The sequence below is a fragment of the Phocoena sinus genome, chromosome 10 (genome assembly GCF_008692025.1).
Source record: "Phocoena sinus isolate mPhoSin1 chromosome 10, mPhoSin1.pri, whole genome shotgun sequence".
Lineage (NCBI taxonomy): Eukaryota > Metazoa > Chordata > Mammalia > Artiodactyla > Phocoenidae > Phocoena > Phocoena sinus.
In genome coordinates, this window is record NC_045772.1 from 96,339,204 (window position 1) to 96,356,597 (window position 17,394).

At 50.9% G+C, this 17,394-nt stretch overlaps 1 protein-coding gene across 2 annotated transcripts; it reads left to right on the top strand.

The window, feature by feature from the left end:
• The first annotated feature begins 5,368 nt into the window (after nucleotides 1–5,368).
• Nucleotides 5,369–17,219, top strand: C1RL (complement C1r subcomponent like). 2 transcript variants are annotated; one of them, XM_032645342.1, is made up of 6 exons: nucleotides 5,369–5,496; nucleotides 6,088–6,364; nucleotides 11,014–11,233; nucleotides 12,731–12,856; nucleotides 12,982–13,056; nucleotides 15,192–17,219. In XM_032645342.1, exons 1-6 carry the CDS (start codon nucleotides 5,429–5,431, stop codon nucleotides 16,028–16,030), a joined length of 1,605 nt encoding a protein of 534 aa, XP_032501233.1. In that variant the 5' UTR covers nucleotides 5,369–5,428; the 3' UTR covers nucleotides 16,031–17,219. The 2 variants fall into 2 exon arrangements, with proteins under 2 accessions (XP_032501233.1, XP_032501234.1); XM_032645343.1 differs by having other exon boundaries at nucleotides 11,047–11,233.
• The last annotated feature ends 175 nt before the right edge of the window (nucleotides 17,220–17,394 follow it).

Here is a 17,394-nt window from a genome sequence, read left to right on the forward strand (position 1 = left end):
AAGAGTGTTCTGGAAGATTGAGTAAAGTTAGTCCACCAAAGCTACAGAGAGGGGAGAGTCTATACGCTAACAATTTTGCGAGACCTATCAGAGTCCCTCAGGGAGATGAAACAGTGATGCAGAGGGAGCCCTCCTTCCGCCAGGAATTTCTTCAAATAAAGTGAATCAGGGTGGGCAGAAATAAATGCACAAGTCACCAGTACGGTGAGCGTAGATAGCGGTTAGATAGGTACAGGATGGAATAGCTATAGGGAAGCTATAGTCAGAGAGAAAAAGAGCACAGCACGTGGCCCCCTGAGCCTTAAGATGCCCCTCCCCCCCGGGCCGACTGCCGGGGGCCCACGCCACGGCCCCTCTTGTTCACTGGCAGGTCCTGGCTTTACACCCGCAGGTGTCAGTGGGAGGCTTCCTCTTCTGGGGCTCCATTTGCCTCACCCTTCTGCTGCAATCGCCCTGACCTAGACTTGTAAGGCCGTGAGGCCTCCCTCCCATGGGCCAAGCCATCCGCAGTTGGCCACCTTACGTGTTCTGACACCCAGGGAGAAGGCAGGACCTCAGACACGACTGTATCTCCAGATTTCCAACTCAAGGCAAGGTGGGGCAGCGAAGACCGGGCACTGCGAAGGAGTCCACAGAGGTGAATTCCACTCCCCGTCACGGGACTGTTTCTCCCTCCACCACCTCATTTCGATGGGGTCGGGGCCTGGTGTCCCTCCCATGACCATCGTTCCTCTCCCCAGAGCATCCAGCCTGGAAAAGAAGGGCAGAGACAGAGAAAACCATGGGCTAGGGGACAACTGATAGAGAGCCAGGACCATAAAGAAGTGGAAATTGAGTCTCTAAAATGGAGAACTTTAGGGCTTCCCTGGTGGCACAGTGGTTGAGAGTCCGCCTGCCGATGCAGGGGACGTGGGTTCGTGCCCTGGTCCAGGAAGATCCCACATGCCGCGGAGCGGCTGGGCCCGTGAGCCATGGCCGCTGAGCCTGTGCGTCTGGAGCCTGTGCTCCGCAACGGGAGAGGCCACAACAGTGAGAGGCCCGAAAAAAATATAAACAACCATCTAAAATGGAGAACTTCAAAGAAAATGGGCAACTGGCATGGCTCCACAGCTTGTACTTTGAGTTAAGCCTGGGTGTCGATGGGTGAGAGGTCTTCCCGGTCTCAGAGACATCAAGCCTCAGCTGGAGTAAAACTGTCCAATATTTCAGCTACCCCTGAGCCAGACGGCGAGTGGTGTCCACTCTAGAGATTTTTGAAAGGCCGTGCTGATGATCACTGCGTTTCCAGGGACTTTCTGCCACTCCTGAGCCCGGGGGTCACCCCCAGCCACAGCTGCATCGCCTTGCTTGGGCCAAGCCCGCACACTTGCCTTGAAGTCAAGGGACCTGTCTCCCCACCGAAGGTGAAAAACATAATGTGTTCCATATCCACTTAACTTTCTCTTTTCTTTACATTTTCAGCTTCTTAGGCCCACCTTTTTCTCCCTCTAAATACTCTGTAATGAAATGCTGGTACTTGGTTTTAAAAAGCAAGACCCACAAATGCTCATGAAATAAATCTCAGGGAGACGAGAGTAAAATGCCTCTTATCCTGGAGCTGCAGGAAATCATACATGATTGTGCTTCACGGGGTCAATTCTGATAAAGTGGTGAATCGAGAACATTCAGTCTCAATGGTGTGAAAACAGATAGTCCTGTTCTCTCTTCTGCTTCTGTCATCTTTGCAAGTGTAACTTGTACAAAGGGATCTTTTAAGATATTCAGACTTCAGAGATGATTGCTATAGGAGCACTGCAATATCATCTATAAACCTTAAAAGGCTGCAATTCGGGAATTCCCTGGCAGTCCAGTGGTTAGGACTCCACCCTTCCACTTCAGGGGGCATGAGTTCGATCCCTGGTTGGGGAACTAAGATCCTGTAGGCAGTGAGGTGCTGTCAGAAAAAAAAACTTGCAACTCTGGTTGGCCATTGATAACTTATTACTCTGAAAACAATACTTAAATTAACCAATTTCCAAAAAGCATAAGTACTTGTGAAACTATTGTTTGTTGGTTAGACCAGAAGTATACCTTTGGGACTCTCTTCTCCTCCTTTCTAGCATAAAGGTAAAATCCCATTACTCTGCTTGATTTTTTTTTTTTTTAAGAGTTTTCAACAGCTTAAGAGCCTGCAATTATTTGAATTAACAGGAGAAATCCCTGCCCTGTGCCTTACCAGGAGAGGCAGGAATCAGCCTCGTGGGAAGGGCTGGAAAAAGAAAGAAGGGGGACTTCCCTGGTGGCGCAGTGGATGAGAATCCGCCTGCCAATGCAGGGGACACGAGTTTGAGCCCTGGTCCAGGAAGATCCCACATGACGCGGAGAAACTAAGCCCATATGCCACAACTACCGAGAGCAGGGGAGCCCACGCGCCACAACTACTGAAGCCCGCGCACCGCAACAAAGTAGCCCCCACTCGCCACAACTAGAGAAAAGCCCGCACGCCGCAAAGAAGACCCAACGCAGCCAAAAATACAATTAATTAAATAAATTTTAAAAAAGAAAGGTGAGAAGGGGAAGCCGCAGAACCCTGAGTTCAGTTAACCTGAAGGGATTTGGAATTGGACTGTGACCTATAGCACCACTTCCCTGGGGTAATCATAAGAGAGACAAATGCTTTGACCATCATATGTGGGGTCCTCATCTCCGTGGTGACCCTGTTACTAGGTGACAATTAAAACTCCCAAGCCTGACAGCAAGCTACCTCCTCAAGTCAGAGGCTCCCAGGAGGATGGAGCTACATGACGCTTAGCAGAGTGGAAGCTCCAAGAGATTAAGCTTGGATGGAGGAGGATGAGAACAAGAACACAGAGACCTGGAGAAAGGGAAGAAAGCGATGGAGGAGAGGGAAAAATAAAGAGTAACGAGAAGCAGGGAGCAACTCCCAGGTACCCAAGCCGTGTCTGGGGCCCCAGAGTAGAGGTCACTTCATGAAATGGGGTGCGGGCAGTTGTCTCCCAAGCTCTCCCTGGGACTAAGGGTGGAGGAAAGATGCTCTAGAAGGAAAGAAACCCAGGGGAATGGTGCTTGAGAAGGAGCCTTGTCATTTGGGACGATCCAGAGCGAGGCTGGAAGGAGGTGCCTGTTGCTATCACAGGACAACAAAATATTACAGACGTGAACCATGTTAAGAATCTTTTGTATCTTTAGATTGCTCTCACTTATTGGATAGCTGTGTTTTGTTGCCTCGTGTAGGGTAGGGGAAGCATCCTACAGGAGGGGAAGAGGGGAAAGTCAGGTCCCAAAAATGGGCAGCAAAAAGTGCTTAGTAGGCTGCCCCGGTGGCGCAGTGGTTGAGAGTCCGCCTGCTGATGCAGGGGACGCGGGTTCTTGCCCCGGTCCGGGAGGACCCCACATGCCGCGGAGCGGCTGGGCCCGTGAGCCATGGCCGCTGAGCCTGCGCGTCCGGAGCCTGTGCTCCGCAACGGGAGAGACCACAACAGCGAGAGGCCCGCGTACTGCAAAAAAAAAAAAAATGTGCTTAGCAAAGTGATGGTGGGGCTGGAAGAAGGGGGGTTGGAAGGTTAGCACAGGGGAGTAAGGGAGGAAGCTGGCTAAGAGGCTTTCTACCCAGGTATTCAAGATTCAGCTACACGCACATCACCATCTCGTATCCAGGCAAGGCAGCATACCAGCCATCAGTGATGGAGAACCCAGCAGCCACAGTCCTGCCTTCATGCAGCCTGCTAGCTGGCCTGGGGGACGGTTTGGAAGGGCCCCTAGGGGTTCCCAGAGAGAATCGTTTTTTTTCACTCTATACCTTAATTTATTCTTTTTTACTTTCATTGGAGTATAGTTGATTTACAATGTTGTGTTAATTTCTGCTGTACAGCAAACTGACTCTGTTATGAATATACATATGTCCACTCCTTTTTAGATTCTTTTCCCATATAGGCCATTACAAGGTATCGAGTAGAGTTCCCTGTGCTGTACAGTAGGTCCTTATTAGTTATCTGTTTTATATATAGTAGTGTGTATGGGTCAATCCCAATCTCCCAATTTTTCCCTCCCACTCTTTACCCCCCTATAACCATAAGTTTATTTTCTACGTCTGTAAGTAGTTCTGTTTTGTAGATAAGTTCATTCGTAGTCTTTTTTTAGATTCCACAAATAAGCAATAGCATAGGACATTGCTCCTTCTCTGTCTGACTCACTTCACTCAGTATGGCAATCTCTAGGTCCGTCCATGTTGCTGCAGATGGCCTTATTTCGTCCTTTTTTATGGCTGAGTAATATTCCATTGTATACATGTACCACATCTTCTTTATCCACTCCTCTGTTGACGGACTGAGAGCGCTGGCGCGGGTGAGGAGCCTTTCTCAGCAAACGGCAGCCTTTGTGGGTGGAGAATAGGGAGGGAAAGGGTACACAGGACTCTGCGATGAAGCCACCACAAGCTAAGACCCTGAGCCCCAGAGGTGCGCAGAACTTCTAGACCAGGCTGGAGTCCACCACAGGACATGACCCTGTGACCTCCAGGGGTGCAGAGGCCGCCCACACCTGCCTGCACGCCCTCGCCTCCCCTCTCCGATCACAGTGGGTGTGCGGACTGTTGTGAGCCAGCTCTGTGGGCAGCAGGGTTCCCCAGTGGGCACTCCCCACCCCCTCGCTCATTGGTCAGAGGGAGTCTGCGTCCACAGGGAACAGTTTGCGGGTGACCTCTTAGGACAGGACTCCCAACCTCCACAAGGACTTCCTGGTCCCCTACCAAGCTGTGGGTGAGAGTCCCCCCTGGGTGTTCAGGGAGGGCAGCCCCTGCCCACAGACACGGCCCCGGGTATCTGCCTAAAGAAGCTTCGGCCTGGGCCTGCCCCCGGCCCTGCGCCGGCCTGACCCTGCTGGACCAGCAGCGTCCAGGGGTTGTGGACAGGATTCAAAGACTACCTAAGTGAGCGCCGCCAGCCATGCTTGGTGAGGAGGGAGGGGGAAGGAGGGGCTCCAGTCCAGGCTCACAAACTTCAGTTTCTACAAGAAGCGGGCTGGTCACAGAATGAGCCACCGAGGTCAGGGACGGAGAGGTATGGCCCATTAAAGGGGACAGCCTAACTCACAAGGAGCCATCCTACCGTGTGCGATACATGCACATGGTAAAAATTAAATAGTTTTAAATAGTGCAAAAGAGTCAAGAGTCAGTGCCCTCCCACCCCGGTCTCTCCTGAGGGCCAGCGTGGTTTTCGAGATGTTTTTCCCGAGTTGCGGTGGGTGAGCTATTCCTGAATCAGACAGCAGGTGGCGCTCAAGCCAGAGAATTAGAAAAAGGGAATTGCCGAGAGTTACTCAACGCGTTTCCAGTAACTGCTCCCTCCTCCCCCGCAGGGCCTCCTCCAGCCCCACTTCCTGTTCCCTGGCCCGGGCCAGGTCCCCTCAGGGCTCAGATGTCGGCTTCCAGATGCCCGGACTCAGAGCAGGGGAGCTGTCTCTGGGGAAGCCCCATTCCACTCGCTGCCCAGGCCACACGTGAGCGTGCCTGGAGAGGCTGGGGAGGCTGGGGAGGCTGCGGAGGAGGAGGATGGGCATGCGGGAGGGGACCCAGGGGCCGATGAATACGCACACGGCCTCCAGCAGCCCTCCCCGGGGTGCTCAGGCTCAACGCTCCAGACAAGACCCCGTCACCTTTAAATGTCCCTGGGGCTTACCTGGCGGTCCAGCGGTTAACACTCGGTGCTCCCACCGCAGGGGGTGCCTTTGATGCCTAGTCAGGGAACTAAGACCCCACATGCCATGTGGCTAGAAAAATAAAATTAAAAAATAAATGGCCCTCACTTGTACTCCTGTCGCTCCTTCAGACCCCAGGGGAGTCTGGCTGAAGCAGAAAGCAGCCGCTGCGAGGATGAGACTCTGCAGGGAGGTGGGCAATGGTGGAAAACTCACCTTCCTAGCGCGGGCTGACCAGGAGGCTGAAGGAATTGGGGTGACGGGGGGGGGGGGGGGGCGGCAATAAGCAAGTGGCCAGAGGTGCCCAGGCGTCAAGGGCTGAGGCCGCTGCTGCTGAGCCTTTCCCAGGCCTCTCAGCCCTCAGCACTGCCTGTTGCGTTCGTATCTCCGCAGGCTCCAGGCCACAGCCATGTGGTCCCATCTGCCCTCACCCACTCCCAGGTGGTGGCTGCTCCTCTGGGGAGTCCTCCAGGCTTGCCCCACGCAGGGCTCCGTGCTCTTGGCCCAGCCGCTGCCCCAGAAGCTGATGTCCCCCGGGTACCCGGAACCGTATATCAAAGGCCAAGAGAGCTCCACGGACATCGAGGCTCCAGAGGGCTTTGCCGTGAGGCTCGTCTTCCAGGACTTCGACCTGGAGCCGTCCCCGGACTGTGACCGGGACTACGTCTCGGTGAGCTGGGAGGGCCTCTGTGGAGGGAGCCTCTCGGCCTGGAGCCCAGGGGCAGCCGGCCCCGAAGCACGAGGCTTACCTGGGAGGCCAGGTGTACCCAGCGCACATCCTCCCACCGGAGGCCCGGTGCCGACCTGTGCCCCCTGCCGTCTGGGCTCCATAGACGAGGACAGGGCAGCAGGTCTGGCCCTGCCTTTGGAAGTCTCATAAAGGGACACACAAATACTGCGAATCCCTAGAGTCAAAAGCAGGAACTCACACATCAGTCATTAAAAATCCATCATCAAGTATGTTGAGTGCCTGCTCTGTCAGGCTAGGAAGCTGGACGTAAATATAATAAAAGATTAGGTGACTATGAGTTTCCCTTAGAGGCGCTGTGGCAAAACCTCACATATGACAAGGGCATTATTCAGAATAAGGACACTTTAAAAACAGTACTTTACGTTATCTTTTTTTTTTTTTTAATTTATTTTTGGTGGTGTTGGGTCTTCGTTTCCACGCGAGGGCTTTCTCTAGTTGCAGCGAGCGGGGGCTACTCTTCGTTGCGGTGCGCGGGCTTCTCGTTGCGGTGGCTTCTCTTGTTGTGCAGCACGGGCTGTAGGCGCGCGGGCTTCAGTAGCTGTGGCTCGTGGGCTCAGTAGTTGTGACTCACGGGCTCTAGAGCACAGGCTCAGTAGTTGTGGCGCACGGGCCTAGTTGCTCCACAGCGTGTGGAATCTTCCCGGACCAGGGCTCGAACACATGTCCCCCTGCATCGGTAGGCGGATTCTTAACCACTGTGCCACCAGGGAAGTCCCTACATTATCTTTTGGTTTAAATTTTATTTCTATCCAAATAATACATGTGCATAATTTTTTTTAAAAAAATCAGAGTACGCCAAGGCTTATCATCTCCAGCCTCCTCCCCCTGGCCCCATTGCTGCTCCCCAGGGCAGTCATTTATGATTCATGTAGCTGTTTCATCTGGTGTTTATGTTCAGAAATATAAATAATTTCTCTATTAACTTCCAGCTCTAAAAGATGAGGACTTAGCTTTATCTCTCTTCGACCTTCACCACCCACGTTTCCCCTCCCCCATCCTCTCAGTTTACCTCTATTAGCGTTTTTAGTTAAAACTATATTCATTTTTTACATCATTATGACTTTGAAGTACTCACATCTGTGCACCTGGTGTACAATTTCCTTTCTCCAGCTTTTGGATTTCCCAGCAGTCAATAACTACATAGTGTTTTGGGGGTTTGGGGGTTTTTTGTTTGATTTTTAGTTTGCTGAGTTCTCTCTGTAACAAATCTCCCCCAAACTCTCAGCCAGGAGAGTAAATCTCTTGACATCTTCAAGTACAAATCTCAGTCTCTCGGTCCTCCTTTGCGTTGGTGACATTCCACCCCATCCCACATGGGGTGACGTCCCCATGACTTATTTCTTCAGTCTCTTTGCTTTCTAAGCCTTCACTTGTCAAGGAGTTCCCTTTTCCCACCTTCCAGAGATTTCCTTTACTTGTCCTGTGTTGGAAGTGACTCTCGTCTCCTTCTCTTTCTTGGTTTACTCTCTCCTTTTGGAGGAGCACATTCTCCTCCAGAAAGGGAATGAGGGAACACATTTTAGAGGAACTTATATAGCCCTGAATGTCTTAGTTCTCCCCTCACACTTGGTGGATAGTTTATCTGGGTTACATTCTAGGTTAGAAGTCATTTTCTCTCAGAATTTTAATGACACTGTCTTCTAGCCCTAGTGTTGTTAGAACTCCTGAGCCTTAGTGTTTTCTCTCTAGAACTTTCAGCATATTTTCCTTATTACCATAATTCTGAACTTTCATCAGGATGTGCCTTGATGCAGGTCAGGTCATTCTGTACTCATTGTACAGGGTTCTTTTTTTGCGGTACGCGGGCCTCTCACTGCTGTGGCCTCTCCCGTTGAGGAGCACAGGCTCCGGATGCACAGGCTCAGCAGCCATGGCTCACGGGCCCAGCCGCTCCGCGGCATGTGGGATCTTCCCAGACCGGGGCACGAACCCATGTCCCCTGCATCGGCAGGCGGACTCTCAACCCCTGCGCCACCAGGGAAGCCCCTGTACAGGGTTCTTTTAATCCAGAGACTCTCTTAATCAAGACCTTTCAATTTGAGAAAGTTCTTGTATTAATTTTTAAATCATTTCCAGACATCTACTTTATTTTCTCCTTCTGGAACTTCTATAATTTCACTGTTGTTAGGTTCTGGACAGATTATCCAGTTTTGTTATCCATTCTGTTCTGTTTTCCATCTCTTTGTCTTTTTGTTCCACTTTGTGGGAGATCTCATTGTAAATCCCAACTTTTTAATGATTTTTTTTCCTGCTAACATTTTTTCATGTCTAAAGGTTCATTCTAATTATCTAAACGTGCCTTTTTGTAGAATCTTGTTCTTGTTTCGTAGAGGCAATATCTACTCTTTTCCCTCTATTGGAATTATTTTAAAACATTTCTCGGGCTTCCCTGGTGGCGCAGTGGTGGAGAGTCCGCCTGCCGATGCAGGGGACGTGGGTTCTTGCCCCGGTCCGGGAAGATCCCACATGCCGCGGAGCGGCTGGGCCCATGAGCCATGGCCGCTGAGCCTGTGCGTCCGGAGCCTGTGCTCCGCAACTGGAGTGGCCACAATAGTGAGAGGCCCACGTACCACAAAAAAAAAAAAAAAAGAAATTAAAAAAAAACCATTTCTCTGCTCCCTGTATTCTGTCTTCTTCACCAAGTTCCTTTATACCGTTCATTTGTTCTGGCCTGTGCTTTTCATGTTGGAGACTTTCCTGCAAAGTGTGATAATCCTTGGCTGTCCATTCATATTTAAGAGTGACGTGCAGAACGCTCTTGGATGCTCTGTGTGGATAGCTGAAATCTGTCAGACGACAGGTTTGAAAATCGGGTTATCCACGAGGTGACCCAGATGTACTGCTGGGGGCCTCCTGCACATCCACAGCAGAAGGGTGTTCTCTGGTGACAGCCGGTTTCTTCAGAGGAATCCTCCCGTCTCCTGCTTACGCCGGTTCTGACACCTCCCAGAGATCTGTGATCAGAACCTGCTGCTTTCTGTTGCCCCAGCCCAAGACTCGGGTTCCATGTGTCCATCTCCACTCCACCTTCCAAACGTTGTGGGCATCTCTCAGCAGCTATCACCTCCCCTCACCTTTTTGTCCTTGATAACATATCCATTTTTATCCCTCTGCTGTCCTATTAGTGGGATTTGAGGTGGGAGAAGAGATAAATGCATGTATTTATTTCTTCAGATTTAGCTGAAGTCGGGACTACACTTTATTCAACTCAGCCTATGTCTGTCGAACACCTACAGTGCCCTGTTCTCCTTAGCCTTGAATCATTTTAATCCCAGCCTGACTCTTCCCTTGTCACTGACGGAGTTCACGCTCAGGAACAGGATTGTTCCCTCCTTCCTGCTTCCAGAGTAAATCACACGCACGCACACGCATGCACGCACACACACGCACACACACACACACATCTCGAATGCAGAATTCAACACACTGTAACCTAGTTCATCTTTTGCCCGTCAGTACCCTCAGCCAGATTCTGGTCTCCTCGGTAGCAGAACTGTGTCTTAATTCACATGGTGCTGTATCCCCGGCACCTAGCACAGCATCTCCCACACAGAACATAATAAACAGCTGTTTGTCAAGGGAATAAAGGAAAGAATGAATGAAACCCAAGCTTGTCATGCGTGTAGGACACACAACACAGTGATTTCTGAGTGAGCGGGTATTTGGTGTCACTTTCCCAATGCTTTTCTGCACACACTGGGGAGCTGCCCTGGGACACAGGGGTGTCCTGGCTGGAAGGGGCCTCCACAGACAATTTTATAGGAGAGGAGACTAAGATCTGGGGAGAATGAAGGAACGAAGAGCCAGCAAGAACCCAGGATATGTGGATCAGTATGAAAGTCAGCAATAAAATGAGTTGAGCGGTGAGCTGTATGCCCGGGAGAGAGATTAAACATGAAGCGGTGGCCAGGGGAACTCCTTCCAAGGTGCCCTTCCTTGGGTTGGGGACCCCATAGAAAGGCATTTGAGCGGGGTTTTGATTTAAGTTAGGCAACAGTAGACAGTGTAACCACACCGTGTACATTTTGTGTCCTTAGATTCCATACCTTGCGGGGGCTTCATTTATAGTTTGTGGGGTAAGAGGAGAGACACTCCAAAAGAAGGACAACAGGGAAGGCCAGGAACCCCAGGGGCTCAGTCTGTGCAGAGGGTCTTCTCGCTTCTCAGATGTTGGCCACGGGAAGTTACTCAGAGAAGTGAAATGTGATGGAGGTGGAAGAAGCTGGACGGGAGGGACTTACGTCTGCATATTCATTGATTCAAATCTGTGATGCTGTAGGTACCAGGTTGAGCATCAGGGACTCAGTGGGGAGCAAAATAGATGTAGTTCCTGCCTTCTTAGAACTTATAATCCAGTTATTATAAGTTTCTATTTCAATTCTTGAAATATTGTGGGCTGTATGAGATAAGCATGGCAGGCTAAAGAAATCTGCTAGGTATCTGGTCATGGATGGAAGAAACCTGGGAGCCAGTAATGGAGCAGGAAGCAACTTGAGGAAGGCTCCACGGGGTGGTGCGGGGCTGGGGGTGCAGGCTGCGGCATGACCCTGTGACCACCTGTGGTGCAGATTCACCCCACGCCTGCCTGCCCCCCCCTTCAGATCACAGCCAGTGGAATGGATCCCAGCCGGTTCTGTGGGCAGCAGGGCTCCCTGCTGGGCAGCCCCCCTGGTCAGAGGGAATTTGTGTCCTCAGGGAACAGTTTGCGGCTGACCTTCCATTCACCCGCCTCTGAGGACAGAACCCCGGGCCTCCACAAGGGCTTCCTGGCCCTCTACCAAGCCGTGGGTGAGTGAGCCCCTTGGGGTGCAGGGAGGGAAGCCCCTGGCCCCCGGTACCTTGAAGTGACAAGTGGGAGCTGAGGCTGGGGGCTCGGGACACCTGGGCTCAGGCCCTTGCTGCCCGGCCCGCCCTGCTGGTGAGCAGCCCAGTCACAGGGGCACCCAGCTCAGCTCCAGCTCTTGTCTCCCTGCATATTTACAGGCCCAGCACTTGCAGATCATCTCGAGCCAAAAATTCAGATTTTTAAGTGAAATTCCAGATTTTCAAATGGTAACCCCAGGTTTTTTGAAAGATAATACATGCCCACAGTAAAATTTTCAAAAAAATAATCTTCCTCTAACCTCTGGCCCCTAATCCCTGGCTATTCTGTCCAGAAATGACTCTGTTCTCTATTTCCTGGGTATTCTTCCAAAGACATTCCAGGCCACTCAAATATAAATATTGTGGGCGTGTGTGTTGCTAATAGTCACACTGTTTTAAATTTGCCATTTTTCATTCAATGATTTTTTTTTTTTGGCCGTGCTGTGCAGCTTCTGGGGTATTAGTTCCCCAATCAGGGATCAAACCCAGGCCCCGGTGGTGAAAGTGCTGAGTCCCAACCACCGGACTGACAGGGAACTGCTTCAATGATATATCTTAAAGATCATCCCATATACATGTGGTTAGCATCGCCTAATTCTTTTTTTTTTGCAGTACACAGGCCTCTCACTGTTGTGGCCTCTCTCGTTGCGGAGCACAGGCTCCGGATGCGCAGGCTCAGCGGCCATGGCTCACGGGCCCAGCCGCTCCGCAGCATGTGGGATCTTCCCGGACCGGGGCATGAACCCACGTCCCCTGCATCGGCAGGCGGACTCTCAACCACTGCGCCACCAGGGAAGTCCATGCCTAATTCTTTTTAATGACCATACAATATTCCTTTGACGCATCCTATTTAATTAGTCCTCCACTGATAGGTGTTTTTCTCCCACAAACAGTACTGCTCTGAATATCTTCATATATACATCTTTGAGCACATATATGAGGATAAATTCTTAGAAATAAAAAAGTGAAAAACATTTGCAATTTTAATTTTGATATTGCTAAATTTCCCTACAAAAGTTTTGCTAATTTACAGTCCCACTAACCATATATGAAAATGCCTGTTTCCCATACCCTACTTTCACAGTTACTTTCAAACCTTTATAGCATTAACAATCTGCCATGAAAAATAATTCAAATAATAAAAAAAAAAAAAGAAGAAGAAAACTGTGCTGAGAATTCCCTGATGGTCCAGTGGTTAGGACTCGGTGCATTCACTGCCGAGGGCCCAGGTTCAGTCCCTAGTTGGGGAACTAAGGTCCTGCAAGCCATGCGGCCAAAAAAAAGGTTTTTTTTTAATTTAAAAAATAAAATTAAAAAAAGACCGTGCAGGTCAAACTAAATATGGCCACGGACCAGAATCAGTCCCTGGGTTGCCAGTTTGCAGTTCTGTTCTCTGTCCTATTGACCTCTGTTTCCCTTTAGGTATGAATCATAGTCAGCCCATCAGCCAGGCCAGTGGGGACCCTGAGGCCATCAACACACCTGGAGAAAGCTCCACTGAGATCCAGAGCCACTGCCAGGAGCCCTATTATCAGGCTATGCCCGCAGGTAAGTCCCCACCTGCTGAAGAACCAGCTCCTACCTGCCTCACTCCCCCCAAGAGGTCTGAAGCCTCCTTCAGCCCCTCCTCCCAATTCTGAGCCTGTTCTGTGCCTCCCTCATTTCACTCCCAGGGACACTCACCTGCACCGCCCAGGTGCCCTGGAAGCAGACACAGGAAAGGGAGGAGGTTCCTCGCTGTGTGCCTGGTAAGTGGGGACCTGTGGCACCATGACGTTGGCCACTTCCCAGACAAGCCTCAGCTGTTGCACAGGGCCTGTCTAAGGGCACAGGAGAGCCGTAGAATAGAAAGGGGGAGGTGAAGGCAGAAAGTGAGGCAGAAAAGGGGAACCAAGAAGGCCCAGAAAAGGAGAAGGAAGGAGCTCATCCCTTCTCCTTCGAGGATCAAGGGATAACTGGGAAACGAAAAGCCAGAAGGAAGCTAATCAGAGGGACAGATGAGTTGAAATAAGAGAAAACCCTCTTTTGACATGGTCTGCTTTAACGATACACAGAGAGGCTCTCTGTCCCCAAAATATTTCCCTACCTTAATGCCACAGCGCCAGAAGGCCCAGCATTTTTAAAAAAAAATTTTTGGAGATAAAATTCATATAACATAAAAATCACTCTTGCAAAGTGTACAATTCAGTAACTTTTAGTGTGTTCACCATGTTGTGCAACCATTACTACTTACTCTAGAGCATTTTCATCACCCCAGAAAGAAACTCCAGCTCTCCCTTCTCCCATCTCCTGGCAACCACTAACGACTTTCTATCTCTATGGATTTTATTCTGGACATTTTATGTCAATGGAATCATATAATAGCCTTTTGCGTCTGGCTTCTTTCATTTAGCATAATGTTTTCAAGGTTCGTCCACGTTGTAGCATGTATCAGTTCTCCATTCCTTTTCTTTTCTTTTCGTTTTTTTGGCCGAGCTGTCCAGCATGTTGCATCTTAGTTCCCCAAGCACGAATCAAACCTGCGCCCCTTGCAGTGGAAGCAGCGAGTCTGAACCACTGGACCGCCAGGGAAGTCCCAGCACTCTGTTCCTTTTCATGGCTGAATAGAATCCCACTGTACAGATAGACCACATTTTGTTTATCCATTCATAGACTGATAGACATTTAGGTTGTTTTCACTTTTTGCCTTTTATGAATATTGCCGCGGTGAGCATTCATGTACAAGTTTCTGTTTGAACACGTCTTCAGGTCTCTTGAGTATAGACCTAGGAGTGGAATTGTTGGTTCACATTCTAACTCTGCGTTTAACTTTTTGAGGAAATGCCACACTGTTTTCCACAGTGACTGCACCATTTTACATTCCCACCAGCAATAGATGAGGGTTCAGGTCCACCATTTTGGGGTTCTTTGGGGGGAGGGTTGGTTTTCTTAATATTGTGGCCCAGCCTAGTGGCCTGTGGGACTGTAGTTCCCCCACCAGGGATGGAACCGGCACCCTCGGCAGTGAAAGCACAGAGTCTTAACCACTGGACCGCCAGAGAATTCCCTCAGGTCCACCATTTTTGAAACCCAGTTTTTTTGAGTCAAACATGCCTTTCTAACCCAATCTGAGTACATTTCTCAGGTTTTACTCCTGAGCCACAGAAAGCTCTGGGGGCGGAGCCTGACATAGTGCTTTGGGAGGGGGAGATGTTAAAAATGGAGAAATGGGACTTCCCTGGTGGCGCAGTGGTTGGGAGTCTGCCTGCCAATGCAGGGGACACGAGTTTTGAGCCCTGGTCCGGGAGGATCCCACGTGCTGTGGAGCAGCTAGGCCCATGTGCCACAACTACTGAGCCTGTGTGCCAGCTACTGAAGCCCGCGCACCTACAGCCCATGCTCTGCAACGAGAGAAGCCACCGCAATGAGAAGCCTACGCACCTCAAGGGTAGCCCCAGCTCGCCACAGCTAGAGAAAAGCCTGTGCACAGCAACAAAGACCCAGTGCAGCCAAAAATAAATAAATAAATAAATAAACAAATTAATTTTTTTAAAAAATGGAGAAATGACCCAGAAACAAGGACAGGAGACACTGAAGACAAACTGCTTGCTTCACGATTTTGCTCAAAGAAGGTCCCACCAAGAGTCTAAAAAAGTGGCTTAGGACTGCCCTGGAGGCCCTGTGGTTAAGACTCCGCATTTCCACTGCAGGGGGCACCGGTTCCATCCCTGGTTGGGGAACTAAGATCCTGCATGCCTCGCGGTGCGGCAAAGTAAATAAATAAATAAAAATTAAAATTAAAAAGTGGCTTTAAAATGGCTGAGGAGGCAGGAGAAAGCACTTCACAGAAGTAGGTTTCCAGATGCAGCGGCTGGTTTTTCACTTTACCCCTCCTGTCTCCCAGTCTGCGGACGGCCGGTCATCCCCATCGCCCAGAACAGGGAGCCCGTTGGTGCCTCCAGAGCTGAGCTGGGCAACTTCCCCTGGCAGGCCTTGACCAGCATCTACGGTCGAGGCGGCGGGGCCCTGCTGGGCGACAGGTGGATCCTCACCGCCGCCCACACCATCTACCCCAAGGACGGTATCTTCCTCGGGAAGAGCCGGCGCGCGGAGGTGTTCCTGGGCCACACGAACATCGACGAGCTGCTGGAGCTGGGCGGCCACCCGGTGCGCCGCGTGGTCGTGCACCCAGACTACCGCCCGGACCAGACCCACAACTTCCACGGGGACATCGCCCTCCTGGAGCTGCGGCACAGTGCCCCGCTGGGCCCCCACCTCCTCCCGGTCTGCCTGCCCGACCGCAAGGCCCTGTACCGCCCGGGCCTGGCGGGCTACGTCAGTGGCTTTGGCGTGGAGAACGGCCGGTTGACCACGGAGCTGAAATACTCCCAGGTGCCCGTGGCCCCGAGGGCGGCCTGCGAGGCCTGGCTCCGAGAGAAGCGGAGGACCGAGGTGTTCTCCGGCGGTATGTTCTGCGCCGGGGACAGCACGCGGCCGCAGAGTGTCTGCCAGGGGGACAGTGGTGGTGCCTACGTGGTGTGGGACGATCGTGCCCGTCGCTGGGTGGCCACGGGCATCGTATCCTGGGGCATTGGGTGTGGTGAGGGGTACGGCTTCTACACCAAAGTGCTCAACTACGTGGACTGGATCAGAGGAGTGATGGGCGGGAAGGATGACCCCGGGGTGCTGAGCAGGGGCACCCACCGTGGAGCCCAGACGGGAGAGGGTTGGGTTGAGGACTGAACCCTGGGCGTGGGGCGGTGGGGACAGAGATTCCTATTCAGGTCACAGCTGCAGCAAACCATTGAGCCAGAGAAATCCTCCGCGTCCCTCAGCCCCCTTCTCACCCTCCACCTTCCTGCGGGTTTGCGCGCTACGCCCACACGTCTCCTCGAGTTTCCGCTTTGAGCTTCATCCCCCGGGACACGGCGTCTTCTGCACTCTCCCGAGAGACAGTCACCTCATCCTCCTGTTCAAGTGCCGTGTGGGAAAGTAGTCTCAGTTCATTTCTGAAACACTTCAAAGCCCCTGTGATCAACCTTCAAAGAGTCAAATAGTCTTGGCTTCACCTCGCACAACTCCTTGGCTGCAATCATAGTCACAGCTCTACGTTGTTCTGTATCTTCTTATATCAGGCGCTTCCCGTGTGTTACTTCACCGACTCCTCACACCAGCTTTGCAAAGGATGAGTTATTATCCACGTTTTACCAAGGAGGAAACTGAAGCTCAGGGAGATGAAGGGACTCTTCCAAACCCCACAGCTGATACAGGACGGCGAAGGCATGTCCTTTCCAGTACACCTCGACAGCTCTCAGGTGTCCTCAAGACCTACTGTATCGCCCACTCCCCGATCCCCGCATCCTTTTAGATTCTCCCTCCTGGGAATTCCTGCCTCGGTCCAGCTGACAACAGCTGGCTCACACTTTCCTGCCAGTCGCACTCCTGCAGACACCTCGGTGAGCCCAGCCCTGGGCTGGACGGTCCTGCAGGCACCCCCAGAGCTGCTGGACACCCCGGGCCATGTCCCCAACATCAAGCACACTGCTCTCCCTGAAAAGACCAACTCTTTAATTTTTAGTAAGGACTTGATGTCACAGTAAAAGACACAAGTAAAATACAGTTGTTCAAATGGAAAACATAAAAAGACACAAATAAAAAACAATTGTTCAACTGGAAATAAAGACAGATACATAAAACAGAAGAGAACAAATTTGCTAGACTTCAAGGTCGAGTTAGCTATATGGTTAAAGGTTACATTTATCTTTGAGAAAATAGCAGGATTCAAAGTTATACATACATGTGGTTTCTTCGATTTTTTAAACCTATACATAGTACAGAATATTCAAAATATTAATCTGAGGGTTTTTTAGTGGTATAATTTTGGCTGTGTTGTTTTCCCCTATGCTCCACTAAATTTTATTTAATGAGTATATATTAGTTTTATTTGTCTTATTTCTTTAATTTTTAAAAATTTATTTATTTATTTTTGGCTGCGTTGGGTCTCCGTTGCTGCACGCGGGCTTTCTCTCGTTGTGGCGAGCGGGGGCTACTCTTCGTTGCAGTGCACGGGCTTCTCATTGAGGTGGCTTCTCTTGTTGCTAAGCACG